Source organism: Bidens hawaiensis, unplaced genomic scaffold (genome assembly GCF_021521415.1).
Source record: "Bidens hawaiensis isolate Kalapana, Puna unplaced genomic scaffold, B.hawaiensis_p1.1 tig00056866_1, whole genome shotgun sequence".
NCBI classification, from domain to species: domain Eukaryota; kingdom Viridiplantae; phylum Streptophyta; class Magnoliopsida; order Asterales; family Asteraceae; genus Bidens; species Bidens hawaiensis.
This window is the reverse complement of record NW_027500249.1, coordinates 2,686-17,787: the sequence shown is the minus strand read 5'-3', so window position 1 is coordinate 17,787 and position 15,102 is coordinate 2,686. Positions and strand designations below refer to the sequence as shown.

General features: G+C 35.1%; 1 protein-coding gene across 1 annotated transcript; it reads right to left on the bottom strand.

The window, feature by feature from the left end:
* Window positions 1–11,339: 11,339 nt before the first annotated feature.
* On the bottom strand, window positions 11,340–13,822 carry LOC143601628 (CASP-like protein 2B2). The gene is made up of 3 exons (XM_077078994.1): window positions 13,237–13,822; window positions 12,999–13,131; window positions 11,340–11,716 (listed from the first exon to the last, which is right to left on the bottom strand). The coding sequence occupies exons 1-3, from the start codon at window positions 13,458–13,460 to the stop codon at window positions 11,462–11,464; spliced, it is 612 nt and encodes a 203-aa protein (XP_076935109.1). The 5' UTR covers window positions 13,461–13,822; the 3' UTR covers window positions 11,340–11,461.
* Window positions 13,823–15,102: the final 1,280 nt, after the last annotated feature.

The following is a 15,102-nucleotide window of genomic DNA, read 5'->3' as shown; positions in this document are numbered from 1 at the left end:
GTGTGATTACCACAATCACCCTCGTGAAAGTCTTTGAGCACCTCTTGGATTTCAGGTTCCTCAATACACCTCAAGTATGGACCTGCAAGAGATTTCCTATACAGAATATCATGTAATAAGATGTATTGTGATACCTTAAGTTTGAAGGTTTTAGGATTTTCTGCTACGAGGATCTCTCCAACTTGAAGGAACTTCTTGATCGAGAGGATCCATGATCCTTGATTATTTAAGGATAATGGATCCCAAAGCACAATCTCTTTGTTAGTTGTTACTCCATAACTTCTTGTTCTCCTATTGCTGGTGAGAGTATATGGATGATCGGGATTTTCGTAGCTTCTGGGACCTTCAAAGATGATGCTAGATTTGTTAAGTCGTCTGCCCCAGCATTCTCTTCCCTTGGTACCTGTATAATACTAAAAGAATCGAAGAACTTTGACAGTTCTTTCACAATTTCTAGATATTTAATTATTTTTCTCCTTTAACAACATATGAGCCATTAAAGTGGTTAGCTATTAATAAAGAATCTATATATACCTGAAGATACCTGATCCTCATGTGTTTAGCTAGTTGCGAACCTGCCATTAAAGCTTCGTATTCTGCTTCATTATTTGTGGCTTGAAACTCACAGGCTATAGACTGGGGTATTATATCCCCTTGTGGCGATTTCAGTAGAACACCTAGACCTGTACCTCTAAGGTTGGATGCCCCATCCGTGAATAAGATCCAAGGATCCTTGGTTTCCTTTAATTGTTGGACTTCCAAGTCAGCTTCCTTTTGTAAATCACTACTGAAATCAGCCACAAAGTCAGCTAGTGCTTGAGACTTTATAGCAGTCATTGGTTCATATTGGATATCGTATGCACTCATCTTTACAACCCACTTAGCCATCCTACCTGACATCTCTGGTTTTCTAAGAACATTTTTGATAGGATAGTTAGTTTTCAAAATTATAGTATGAGTTTCAAAGTAATGCCTTAACTTAGTAGTAGCCATAATTAATGCAAGAATAAATTTTTCCAAATGAGATAACCTGGCTTCAACATCTAGGAGACTTTTACTTACATAGAAAACAAGATTTTGTTCCCTTCATAATCCTTTACAGGGACAACACTTACTACATTACCCGATACGGCTAAGTATAAGGATAGGGGCTCCCCATCTGTTGGCTTCATTAATGCTTGTGTTGAGGATAAGTAATCCTTAAAGGCTTTGAGTGCAGCCTCAAGTTTATCCGTCCACTCGAACTTTTTATTCTTTCTAAGGATATCATAAAAATCCTTGCACTTCTTCGAAGATCGGGAGATGAACCTATTCAAGGCTACAATCCTGCCAGTCAACCTTTGAACGTCTTTTGCATTCGGGGGTGACATCAGGTTGATAATGGCCTTTATTTGCTTCGGGCTAGCCTCTATACCCCTCTTAGTGACCATGTAACCAAGGAACTTTCCCGCTTTAACACCAAAATGGCATTTAGATGGGTTGAGTTTCATGTCAACTAGTCGAGGATGTTGAAGGCTACTTCCAAGTCTTTAATATGATCTTCAGCCTTCTTGGATTTGACTACCATATCATCTATATATACTTCCATGGTCTTCCCTATTTGATCTTTAAACATAATGTTGACTAAGCTTTGATAGGTCGCACATGCATTTCTTAGTCCAAAAGGCATGACAATATAGTAATATATTCCAGTAGGAGTCATGAATGCTGTGTCGTCTTGATCATATGGTTCCATCTGAATTTGTTGAAATCTAAAGGAAGCATCCATAAAAGTAAGCATCTCATGTCCTATTGTTGCATCCACCATGTAGTCAATGTGCGGTAATGGGAAAGGATCCTTGGGACGTGCCTTATTGAAATCGGTGAAATTGACACATACCCTCCACTTTCCATTCTTTTATTAAACAACCACAACATTAACTAACCATCGAGGATACTTAACCTCTCTGATCATACCGGCCTTAAGAAGTTTTTCAACTTCTTCTTGTATGATCGCATTTCCCTCAGAAGCGAATTTTCTTCGCTTATGGTGAATGGGTTAAATAGAATTATCAAGACCTAGTTTATGAATAATTACCTCTTTTGAAATACCTGTCATGTCGGAGTGTTTGAAGGCAAATGTAGATTTTAGTTGCTTGAGTAAGGATACTAGATCCTCTTCAATGTTAGTAGGGATGTTGGATCCTAGGAAAACCTTTACGTCTGGATCCTTGGGGTCCAAGAATACTTCTTTCAGGTCTTGTTCTCGAGCCTCCAGTACGTTCCTAGGATGTTGTTGTAGTTGCTATGCTACCGTTTGCTTAGCTTCCGGCTTCATGGATGAGGAATAGTAGTTCTTAGCTTCCACTTGGTCGCCGTCTATTCTCACTATCCCCCAAGGAGTTGGTAGTTTTATACACTGGTGATAAGTAGACGCTACAGCTTTCATTCCGTGTAGCCATGGCCTGTCAAGAATTACAGTGAAACAAGACAAGTTATCTATAACACAAAAGTTTTTATAAGAGTTCACTCCCTCTATGTATATAGGAAGCTTGATGTCCCCATTGTTTTCTTAGTTTCAACACTGAAACCAACGAGTACGGATGATCGGGAACGATTTCTGAATCTGGGATATTCATCTTCTTGAGTACATCATATTGAATGATGTTAACTGAACTTCCTTCATCAAATAGGATCATGCGCACATAATGATTAGCAATCAATAGAGTTATAATCAAACCATCGTGATGAGGATCCAGGATGCTCGTTTTAATAACCTTCATCGAAGAAGATTATCTTGTCATTGGTTAGGGTAGTGGATATGATAGGTTATTCTCCGTATTCCAACTTAGTTACTTTAGCATGTCTCTTGGCCGAGGAGAAGGAGGTTCCACATATATCCGAACCACCGGAGATGAAATTGATGACTTGTGCATCGGGTGGTGGTGGAGCTGCTTTCTGTGGGACTTCTTCAGGATCCAGGATCCTTGATTTCTTTCTTCCTAGAAGCTATTTGAAGTGGCCCTTGCTTAGAAGATACCCAATTTCCCTTCTTAGACCAATGCATTCATCGGTCAAATGGCCAAAATCTTCATGGAATGCACACCACTTGGATTTATTCTTGAAGGACATTGACTTCTCATTTTTCCGTGGCCACCTTGCTTTTTCTCCAAGATCCTTCATAGCACAAATTAAGCCATGTGTATCAATAGAGAAGCAATACTCGGAAATACTTGGATAATCTTCATCATCATCACCATTTTCTTCGACCGCTCGGACATTTTGGTTGTTGAATTTTGAATACGACTTTGAATTGCTGTTCCTGAATGAGGATCCTTGTTTCTTGTTAGTTGACTCTTTTTTTCTTGGAGCTCCTAACCGTTCTTGGATCTTCTTATCATCCTCTAGCCTTATAAGCCTGAGTGCTCTGTTTCTGACTTCATCTAACTTCCTGCATGGGGTCATAACAAGATTGTCAAAAAATGGGGAGCCCTTATGTAACCCCACCTTGAATGCCTCAACAGCCGTAGCCATATCAAGATTAGGGATCTATAGGGCTTCCTTTCCAAACTTTGAAACAAAATCCCTTAGAGATTCATCACGAAGTTGGATAACTCTATATAAATAACTAGTTAACTTCTCAAGTTTTCTACTATAAGAAAATTGGCTATTGAATAAATTAAATAAGTGCGAAAAAGAAGTAACAGAGTAGGGAGGAAGACTTAGTAGTCATTTGGGTGCAGATCCTGTCAACATGGATCTAAAGCTTTTGCATAGGCAGGCCTCCTTAAGTCTTTCTGGAATGGGGTTTATTTCCATTCTCTCCATGTATTGAGCCACATGTTCATCTGGATCATTTGAGCCATCGTACACCTTCATATTGGGGGTTTGGAAGCACTTCGGGATTTCAGCATCACATATTGGTGGAGCAAACCTTGATAGCTTGTGGCTCCCTTTTGGAATATCAGAAATGGGTCGAACCACTCCGAGACGCTTGATATCATGTCCTTCAGTTTCTAAAGTTCCTTGGCCATAGCCTGATTGATACTTGTATCATGCATGGAACCAAGGTTAGTGTCTAAGGATATGTGATTATAAGGTTACCTCTTGATTGATTGAGCGTCGGCATCCCAGAAGAGTAGCCATGATAAGAAACATTTACTGTGGTAGTTGGTCCACCAGAGGCAATGGTCTGCATAGGGATGATATCTCCCTCATGGACCTTCAACGACCTCTGATGTTGAATCCTGAGGATCCTTGACTCTGCATGAAGGATCCATGAGGTTGGAAGTTGAAGGATCCTTGATGGAATAGTCCGGAAGATCCTGGCTGAAAGAAAGAGGATCCTTGAGTTTGCTGACCCATGGATCCCGGTTGAAGCATAGATAATCCTTGCTGAAGGAACGAGAATCCTTGAGTTTGCTGACCCATGGACCCTGGTTGGAGGATGGATGATCCTTGCTGGAGGAACGAGGATCCTTGAGCTTGTTGACCCGTGGACCCTGATTGAAGGATAGATGATCCTTGAGCATGTTGAACCATGGATCCCAGAGTAGTGAAATCCAGCATCCTAGGCAAAGTCTGATCCTCCACTGGCCTCTTAGTCTTCTTGAGATCCTCTATCTCCGTAGGATCTTCTGGTTAGTCCTGTTCTGCCGCACCATATATGCCTTAACCTGCGAAAACATAGCAGAAACATCATTGTTATAATTTACCAAAAGAGTGGCAGCAGTGGTCTTTGAGCTATGGAAGAATGAAGTCAGTGTCTTATTTCCAGCATCGGTGGTCTTCGGTGCTCCTGCAAGTGGAGGAGACTTTGGCAGTGAATCTCTTGATGAGAGAGAAACCGATGAAGGGATGGTGGTTGAAGCAGAGGTTTGTTGAGAGGCCATTGATAGTAATATAGGTAGAAAAGGTTGAAAATTGATAGGAAATAATCTGGAATAAATCACCAATTGCCCCACAGTGGGCGCCAAATTGTTTTGGTCAAAAATCAATTAAGGATAATATAACAAAATTTGTAAAGTGAGGTATAGTGCTTATGTTACAATAAAGACTATGAAACGTATGAAAGCAAGAACACGGAGATTTGTTGCGAGGAAAAGCCCTTGATCTTGGTCGGATCGCCGGCACAAAAACCCCGGGTGATGACAAATCGTCTATCACCTCTTAATTAATCAAAAATTGGTGTTACAAGGTTTGGAGGTTATGATCAGTAAATACAAGATTGCTAAGTGTGTGTAAACTGCTATAGTAAGCTTTGTGAATTGCTTAATGAATGTGGAGTGTGTCGTGTATAACCTAACTGATCATAAGCTCGTTATATACAAAAATAAAAACTAACTAATAGTCCTAACTTTGCGTCACTCTCCCACTAGCTGCATCCAAGCCTTTTGACCACTTGCTGAATGAGTCCCATAGCGAAATAATAGGTAGACTAGGTCTTCCAGCTGTTAGACCTGCTAATTATAAACCTACACATGAGAAACAATCATTAGCAATAGCAAATACTGAGAATCCTTGATATTGACATAATTCTGGAACTCTTATGAAAGATAATTGATCCATACACGTCTTCAAGAATAACATATCCTCAGTACATATTATCCGTGACCTAACAATTGTAACTTGAAGAGAGCGCAAGTAAAAATACAATGTCATTTCAAGAATAAAACGAAACTTATTTTTAGGAATGACGAAGTGTTGTGTTTAAGATGTTTCAGATAATCCCAAACACAGACTTGATTATAAAAGTTTGTTGCATACCCAAAATTTATTTTTAGTGTATTTACAACGTTTATTGACCTTCTATTGTTTATAATATACTAGTTTTATCCCATGTATTACGGGGGTTGTTTTAAGTTATTCGTTTGTAATATACATACATACATTCATACATAAATACATACATACACATACACATACGCGCACACACACATATATATATGTGTGTATATATGTGTGTGTGTGTGTGTGTGTATGTATACAAATGAAATTAACATACAAATGAAATTAACGTGCTAAACGTACAAATAAAATTAACGTGCTAAATGTGAGAATCAAGTAGAGTAATTATGTATACAAGTAGAGTAATTATCATAGAATGTAATTACTCTATGATAATTACTCTACTTGTATGCATAATTACTATACTTGATTCTCACGTTTAGCACGTTAATTTCATTTGTATTTGATCCAAACCCAATATATATATATATATATATATATATATATATTGCAAGAAAGTTAATAGTATATTTAGGGTTTGATGATGAAAGGGTTTCACAAATAAATAATATGTTATAACCCGGTTAAAAAGCTATATGGGTTTGGTGAGACCCATGACTCGCTTATTTTTTTTTACTATAAGATTGTTTCTTAATTATTAATAATATCTTTTTTAAAATCAAATATTATTTCTTAGTTATCCCTAATTTATAGGATTTCTATATCAAATATTTGGTTAGATTAATTTATAATATAATGAGATGTTATAACCTGTTTAAGGGCTATCTAGATTTAGTGAGACCCATACCTATGAATTCGGGTCAAATGCATGAGAAGACTCTGTTTACAAATTAAACAACCTGCTGGTTTGAAAGAATGTAGGAAGCAACTAGAGAGTTTTTAAATGTTTTGTTTATATATGTTTAAGATTAAAAATTGTTCCCAGTTTAACTACTTATTTTTTGTAAAGGATTTTTAATAATTTTTTGGTTAGTTAAACTGTTTGTTTATTTGCAGTTTCTAAAAAATTATGCCTTTTAATATATCTATATATTTCTTTTTCCATTCTTTATCACTAACTTTGTGAGTTTTGTAGGACCGATAAAAAATGATGGGAGTTTACATTGTAAATTGTAATAAATGATGATTATTTTACACCACCTTCGCATGTTTTCACATGTCGCCAGTTAACATAAAAGCTAACTATTGTAGTGATGAAGGATGGAAATTGAAATAAAACCGAAAGAGAAAGATGCCTGGTTTTTACACGTTAAGGATGTAACATGAAACTAGAGGCAAACGTATATAATGTGTTATGTAATTTTGTCTAAATTTATTAAAAGACATAGTTGTATCCAAAATGTAAAAAAAGTTGGTATCAATATTGTCGGAACCGGTATCGACATTCATTTTGATGGTTGCCCAGTTACTGAAAAATACATGTCAATATCCATTAAGGGATATTACGACTTTATTTCTTAGGTTACGTGAGACAAGTTTCGTGCGATTAAGGCATCGTAAAAAATTTCTCAACTTTGTAATACACATATTTTTTTTACCAAACCACACAGTGAGACGAAAACCATCGTAAAATACTCTCTGGTGTAACACACGTTAAGACAAAAACCCGTGTGGGGTCGGGATGCAAGCTAACAACCTCGCATGACCTAGCTCAAATCTTTCATTGTCAATATTCACCCAAAGTGAAACAAGTGATGATCGAACTTGCTCCACTAGAGAACCCAAACCTTCCTACCACTAAGCCACAAGTGAGGGATCTGAACAAAATTTATATAGTTTTTATATAATCTATAATATATATATAAACGAAACCATAAAAATCCTACGTGTCGCGATGTAGTCGCTCCCTCTTTTTTGGAGTCACCATATTTGCTTGATTTTTAAAGGGGCAATTTTATAGAATAGTAACCAAGTTTCAAAAGTGTTCAAATTAGGCCACTCAACTTTAAAAAGTGTTCCAATTAGGTCACTCAATTTTCATATTTTATTAATTTAAAGGTTTTAACACGTTTTTAACGTTTTTATTTTTTTTTTTCACATAGGAAATCTTTTTATCTTTTTTTTATGTTGACGTTGAGTTGCGACGTTGATTTTATTCTTTAGAGTAAAGTGCCATTTTTGTCCTTGTGGTTTGGCAAATAACGCGAATTTAGTCCAAAAAGTTTATTTTTTGCATATGGACACTCCACGTTTTCCAGTTATTGCCAATTACATCCAAATTACTAATCCCATTAAATTTAATCGTTAAGTCAGTGGTAAACATGTCTTTTCACCCTTTCTTATTATAATACTTATTTTAGTGAACTGCGGTTTTCGTCCATCTAGTTTGCCCAAATCTGCAGTTTTAGTCAAATAGTTTCAAATTTGCAATTTTCTTTCCTATGGTTTCATTTCATTTGCAATTAAACCCGAATTTCCTAATCTCGTTAAATCTGGTCGTTAAACCCATCAGTGTGCCCTTCACGTGAGAGACAGTTTTGTTCCTTGTTTTTTTTCCTTTTACCCCAAATACACCCCAGCCACTCACATGAGGAGGCTTGCGAATTAGACTGAAGTTTATTTAGGGAGAGAAACAACAAAACTGGTCGTCACATGAGGGGCACGCAAATGAGTTAGCGACCAAAATTAACGAGGTTAATAAATTCGGGTTTGATTGCAAGTGAAATGAAACTAGAAGTATGAAAATTGCAAACTTGAAACTATTGGACTAAAACCGTAGATCTGGACAAACCACAAGGACGAAAACCGCAGTTTACTAAAATAAGTATTATAATAAAGAAATAGTGAAAAGACAAGTCTACCCCTAACTTAACGATTAAATTTAACGGAGTTAGTGATTTGGATGTAATTGGCAAGAACTGGGAAACGTGAAGGGTCCATATGCAAAAAATAAACTTTTTGGACTAAATTTGCATTATTTGTCAAACCGTAAGGACGAAAATGGCACTTTACTCTATTTTTTATTTTTGAATTTTAATATAATTAACATTTTTTAGTTTTTTAAAAATATAACTACATATATTGCAAATTCCGACCCCAACATATTATCTTCCATTTCTTTCTTAACAAACAAAAAATCGGTGAGACTCGATTTGAAAATTTAGTGACCTGATTTGAGAAAAATACGCATGAGTGACCTAAGTGGAACACTTTTGAAAGTTGGTTACTATTCTATGAGATATTCTCATTTTTAAATGGAGGCTTCTCATGCATTTGACCCAAATTCACGGGTATGGGTCTTATCAAACCCATGTATTTCTTAAACGGGTTATAACATCTCATTAATTAAAAACCAATCTCATCAAATTATATATGATATAAAAATCCTATAAAGTAGGGATATACTAAAAATTAATATATGATTTAATTAAAAAAATATATATATTATTTATAATTAAAAACCAATTTTATAGTAAAAAAAATAAACGGGTCTTGGGTCTTATCAAACCCATATAGCTTTTAAACCGGATTATAACTTCTCATTTATTTGTGAAACAAATTATCATCAAACCATAAGTATATTATTAACTTTCATACAATAAAAAAAGTAAAAATTCAAAAAATAAATAAATATTAGAAACAAATAATTTAAAACAGCCCCCGTAAACGAAACCATAAAAATTCTACGTGTCGCGATGTGGTCGCTCCCCCTTTTTTGGAGTCACCAGATTTGCTTGATTTCTAAATGGAGGCTTCTCATGCATTTGACCCGAATTCACTGGTATGGGTTTTATCAAACTCAGATATTTCTTAAATGAGTTATAACATATTATTAATTTATAAACCAATCTCATCAAATATTTGATATAAAATTTATATAAAGTAGGGATATACGAAAAATTAATATATGATTTATTTAAAAAAAGATATATATTTTTATAATTAAAAAACTAATTTTATAGTAAAAAAATAAACGGGTCTTGGGTCTCATCAAACCCATATAGATTTTAAACCGGGTTATAACTTATCATTTATTTGTGAAACAATTTATCATCAAACCATAAGTATATTATTAACTTTCATACTGGGGATAAAAAACTAGTAAATTTTATAAATTCAAATAAAATTTATGAAAAATTTTAGTTATTTTTATATCTTTTATTTTTATATTATAACACTATAACTCATTATATAAATTTTATTATAAGTTATAACTTATTATAAGTTATTTTTTGAACTTTATTTTATTTATATAACGTGTTATGTTTATATTAAAATATTTAAAATTGTTTGTATTATATAAATACAAACTAGATTTTGAACCCATGTATTACACTAGATTTGTCAAATAATAAAAATCAAAAGATCCATTATCTAAAAGAAATGAACAGAATTATAGGCAAAAGAATAAAAAATATATAGTATAAACAATAAGAACTCTAAAATCTCAAATTTACAAATTTAATTTTTTTATATACAACATTTACAGAAATTGTTTTGACCAATTACCCGTGGAAAACTATGATAAATGAGATGGGATATTAGAGAATTAAAAGAAAAATTATAACCCATTTCTCAAAAATATTTTGTCTCATAACCCATGGATATGTAGGATAAATAAGTTGAGAAATTAAAGAATTGAAAATGAAATTATAACCCATTTGCCAAAATTATTTTGGCCCGTGACAATGAATAGTTGAGATGATAAATTAGAGAATTAGAAAGGAAATTATAACCAATTTGTCAATATGATTTTGCTTCATAACTCATGGATATGCATGATGAATGAGAAGAGAGATTAGGCCTTGAAGGATTGCCACATCATCCTCATTATTTTATTATATTAGTATAGTTAGATTTATTATTTGGTTTTAAGCTTGCTATAACAGAAACAGGTGGAAGGATTTTTGAGTGGATGTCAGTTACAAAAGGGGAGGAAAGACGATTAGAAATGATCATTTCGAAGATTTTTAACAAAGGAAGGTTAGACCAAGCGTACTCAGGCCACGTTGTGGTGTTTTGGAGTGGAAACGCTGGAAGCACCCCCCCCCCCCCCCCCACCCCACCCTCCCGTGGCTTTTTGGCTTGGCGTTTTGGGCCAAGCGTTTCCCACAAAACGCGAAGGTGGCATGAATTTTGATAAAGTTGTGTGTGGGGAGGGGAGAGAGAGGAGAATATATGTAATATTATAGGAGAGTTGTGGCGTTTTGCCAATTACACCATTTTTAACAAAACTCTTCGTTGCTGACGGGATGACATATGGCGCAAAATACCCAAGAATGAGACGTTTTGACTACACATAGTCTTATTACTGAAAAGTGATTTGTCAAAATAACAATTTAAGGAATTCTCTCGTTATAATCTATTAAGTGTTTCTAACACATACATTTGTATGAGAGAGCACATCCATACGTAACCTTTTCATTTTTTTATTCAGTGTCATGTGAGGCTTTTTAAAGACCAAAAGCAAACTTTAGGGCGTTTTTCATTAAAGTTTAGCAATACACATACACTTAGTTAAAGTTTACCTCCACAAATGATTATTTGATAAAACACAATTATTCAATAAGCACATATGGCATTTCAATCCGTTTCAAAATGAAAGTCAAAGTTTTGAACATCGGACTAGTTTTCAAACAGGCCAATCTAGCTACCGGTTAGTTTTCTAACACAAAATCCACACAGAAAAAAGTACTACTTTGTCCTTCACACTAGTAATATATATATAGGAATAAGTAAAACCGTTTCTTAACGTTCCTTTTTAGTCCTAATGACTATACATTCTTCATACTAGTTACCATCCAGCACCTGTTTTAGTTCCTTTATTTCCACCATACAACCGAAAGAGGCTAAATGACGATAAGCACGTGACAATCACCATCATCAACCATGCAACCGCCGAGCTTGCCATCCCTTCTCCACTCTGGTTACAGAACTTCCCATACATATCACACACCTTCATCCATTGCAACTCCGGTTCTGAATACTTAGCAAATATGGCGGATTGCAGTGAGGCCCCGAGTGCAGCTAACATCATGTAAGCGATAAGCTGAAATATCCCGGATGAAATAATAATTTAAATATTGTCATGCTAATCCAATAATATCAAAATGTTAGTTTATTATGGCTATTATTTATTAATCATTATAAAATTTCACCTCTTTGTTGTTCATATAGTTAACATATTTGATATTGATCACAATATTGATAAAAAAAGGGGCAGGGTCCTTGATGCAGGTATTAATTTTTAGTTAACTTTTGTAATTAAACACTATACATATTTAATTTAAAGGGTTGTGTTCGCGGTTCGTGTCAAATTTTTAGGTTCATGTCGGGTTCGACCCGACAACCTGTGAACACGACCTGTTTAATTTAATACCTATATGTTTATTTTTGTACGAACAAAAAGAACATCCGTTCGTGTTTGATCATTTAATCAGTTAAAGTTTAACAAAACGAACATTGACATGCTTTGTTCGTGTCCGTTCGCTTGCTTACAAGCATACCAAGTAGAGCAAAGAATCAATATACTTGAAAGTGACTTCTTTTTATTAAATTCTATGAAAAAGATGCTATCATGTTATGTGGCATTAAAATGTGTGAATATTATGTTGTAGGCTTTAGAAATCCCATGAAAAAAGATGTTATCATATTCATACATGTCTGGATTTTAAGCAAAAGAAAAGGATATTTAATATAAATAAAAAAAAACTCCATTTCTGGATTTTCTGATAAAACTTTTCACTAAAAAATCTCACATTTTTTATAGTTAAACCCGACGACCGAATCAACTCAAGAGCGAGTGGACCCGGTTGATATCATTGCACTGTGTCTATAGTAATGTTTAAACAACTAAATCTCAACTACCACAAGACCATATGTCAGATCAGCAACACCTTATTAAGTATCATTATAAATGGGCAAACCTAATACACAATGGAGGTAGATGTATCGTATCAGCATTTACCGGTCTTTCACATGAAAACATTAAATTCTCATCAGCCATCACCACTTTGGTGGGATGGTAAAGGCTTTGCCCTTTGGGTGAGAGGTCCAGGGTTCGATTCCTGGCATTGACGGTATAATGTAAATAGTAGGAGGAAAGCTTGAACATTAAAAAAAAAAAAAAAATTAAATTCTCATCAGAGGTAGGTGAATAAATTATGGGAAAACATATATACTTCATGTGCAAGGTACAACCCATCATGCACAAGGTAATTCAAACTTAATTAGATATGTATTTGTTGGCAGTGGGTTCAATTCGTTGCAAATGTAAGGTTTAATAAATTTAAGGTGAAAACAAATTTTTCGTTAAAAAAAAGGTTACATACCTGATCACCAGAAAGAATAAACCAAGCCAAGGGCTTTTTCAAGACCACACTTCCGGTCACCACGTTAAACCCACACCTCAGCACTTGCAATAGAGAGTATGTTGCGGCCACCGCGTTCACCACTACCAAAAACCTAAGAAAAATATCATGAAACACTTTATTAAGGTCACGTGTCTAGCATAACCTGTAATTTACCTGGGTAAAATAAAAAAAACAAGAATATTAAAAATAAACTTACACAAGGGCTTTCATGTCAGTAAATTTGGCTTTTTTCTGGATGGTAAAGATTTCTTGGACCTGTGAATTAGTAGCAACAAGAAGAACCGAAACAAGAGCGAGAACACAAACAACACACCGTAAAATCAACTCGGCTAGCCTCACCTTCCGATCAACATCCTTCAAATCGGTACCGTGATAAACCGGAACGTTACCGGGGCTAACACCAACACCCAAATAACTCATATTTGGTGAGTGGTGACCACTAGTACTTGGTTATATTATGTGTGTATGTCACAATAAGTTTGAAGGTGGTGGAGAAGAAGATGACAAGTGGCAAAGAGAAATTCATATGAGAATGAGCAAAAGGTACACATCAAGTCTCATACTTAAATACCCAACCAACCACATTTAACATATTCCATGTACAGTTAGTTGTTTATTTTCTTTTCTTACGTGTATTCTTAGTATAATAGCATTTAATAGAATGTTTTATACGATAAGGACGTATTCAAGTATTCAACAGATAACCAAAATACGTATGTAAGAGATTTACAAAAGTAGGAATTTAATATGTAACTGGCAGCGATCAACCTGCACGTTGCAGCGGGAGTTTGGTTGGTATCAGTAGATTCAGTATGGTACCGACAATCACTATGACAACCGATGGCTTGTAAACAAACCGAACAAACACATGCATGTTCGTGCTCGTTCATTTAACTTCAAACATGGACATATACAGAGGCGGATCCAGAAATTTTCGTTACGGGGGCACAAGTGAATCGGGTAAAATGGGGCGGGTCATTGAGAACGGGCCGGCCAACATTTTTGAAGCCCCAAAGCGGAATATACTTTCGGGACATATGATAGAATAAATTGGCCTTTTTTCACACACTATTTAAAAGTTAAGTTGCACTTTATTAAAAATTGAACCTTAAATTAAATAAAATAAAATAAACGAAATATTAAATATTTAAACTTTAAACCATATAAGTTATTTAAGTAAAAGTAAAAAAAAAAAACAAGTTGAACAACTATATATTTAAAGAATTTTAATATAATAAACTTTATTTCCCTTCATATCTTTGAATTTAACATAATAAAGTTTATTATCATATTACAATTAAAGAGTTTGGTGCCGCAAAGTCCTGGTTGGGTTACTTTGCGACACCCTATTAGTCTTTTTTGGTTTGTTTTAGTTTCGGTCTGTAACAAACGTAACGAAAACCGACGGAATGTCAAATTTGTTTTTTGTTTTGTTTTTTTGAGTTCCGGTGCCGTAACGAACGTGACGAAACCGACCGAATTCGAGTAGACTTAACACGTTTTGTTTTTAGTTCTGGTACCAGTAACAAACGTAACGAAAACCGACTGAATGTTGATTTTGTTTTGTTTTTTGTTTTAGTTATGGTACCATAACGAGCGTGACATAAACCAATCGAATCCGCGAAGCCTCAACGCCCGGGATCGACAACGTTCTACCAACGCCCGAGTTTTATCGATCGACGCCACCTCATCGGTCCACCTCAAATTTTATTATTTTTTGTTTTATTTTGGTTTTAGTTCCGGTACAATAACATACGTAACCGACACCAGCCAATTCGCGTCGACTTACCGCCTCAAACACATGCGACCGATAACGCTTGGGTTTTATCATTGCCTGGGGTTTAACAACTTGCGCAGGATATATACCAGATATTATATAAATAAGAACTTTGGTGTTGCAAGTGGCATATTAAACGTAATGAAAACCGATCAAACGCCATTTTTTTTAGTTTCGGTACCATAACAAACATGAAAGAAACCGACCGAGTTTGCGCAGACTCGTGGCCTTATTTAAAGCCCATGACTGATAACGCTCGGGTTTACCAATGTGCAAGTTTACAGA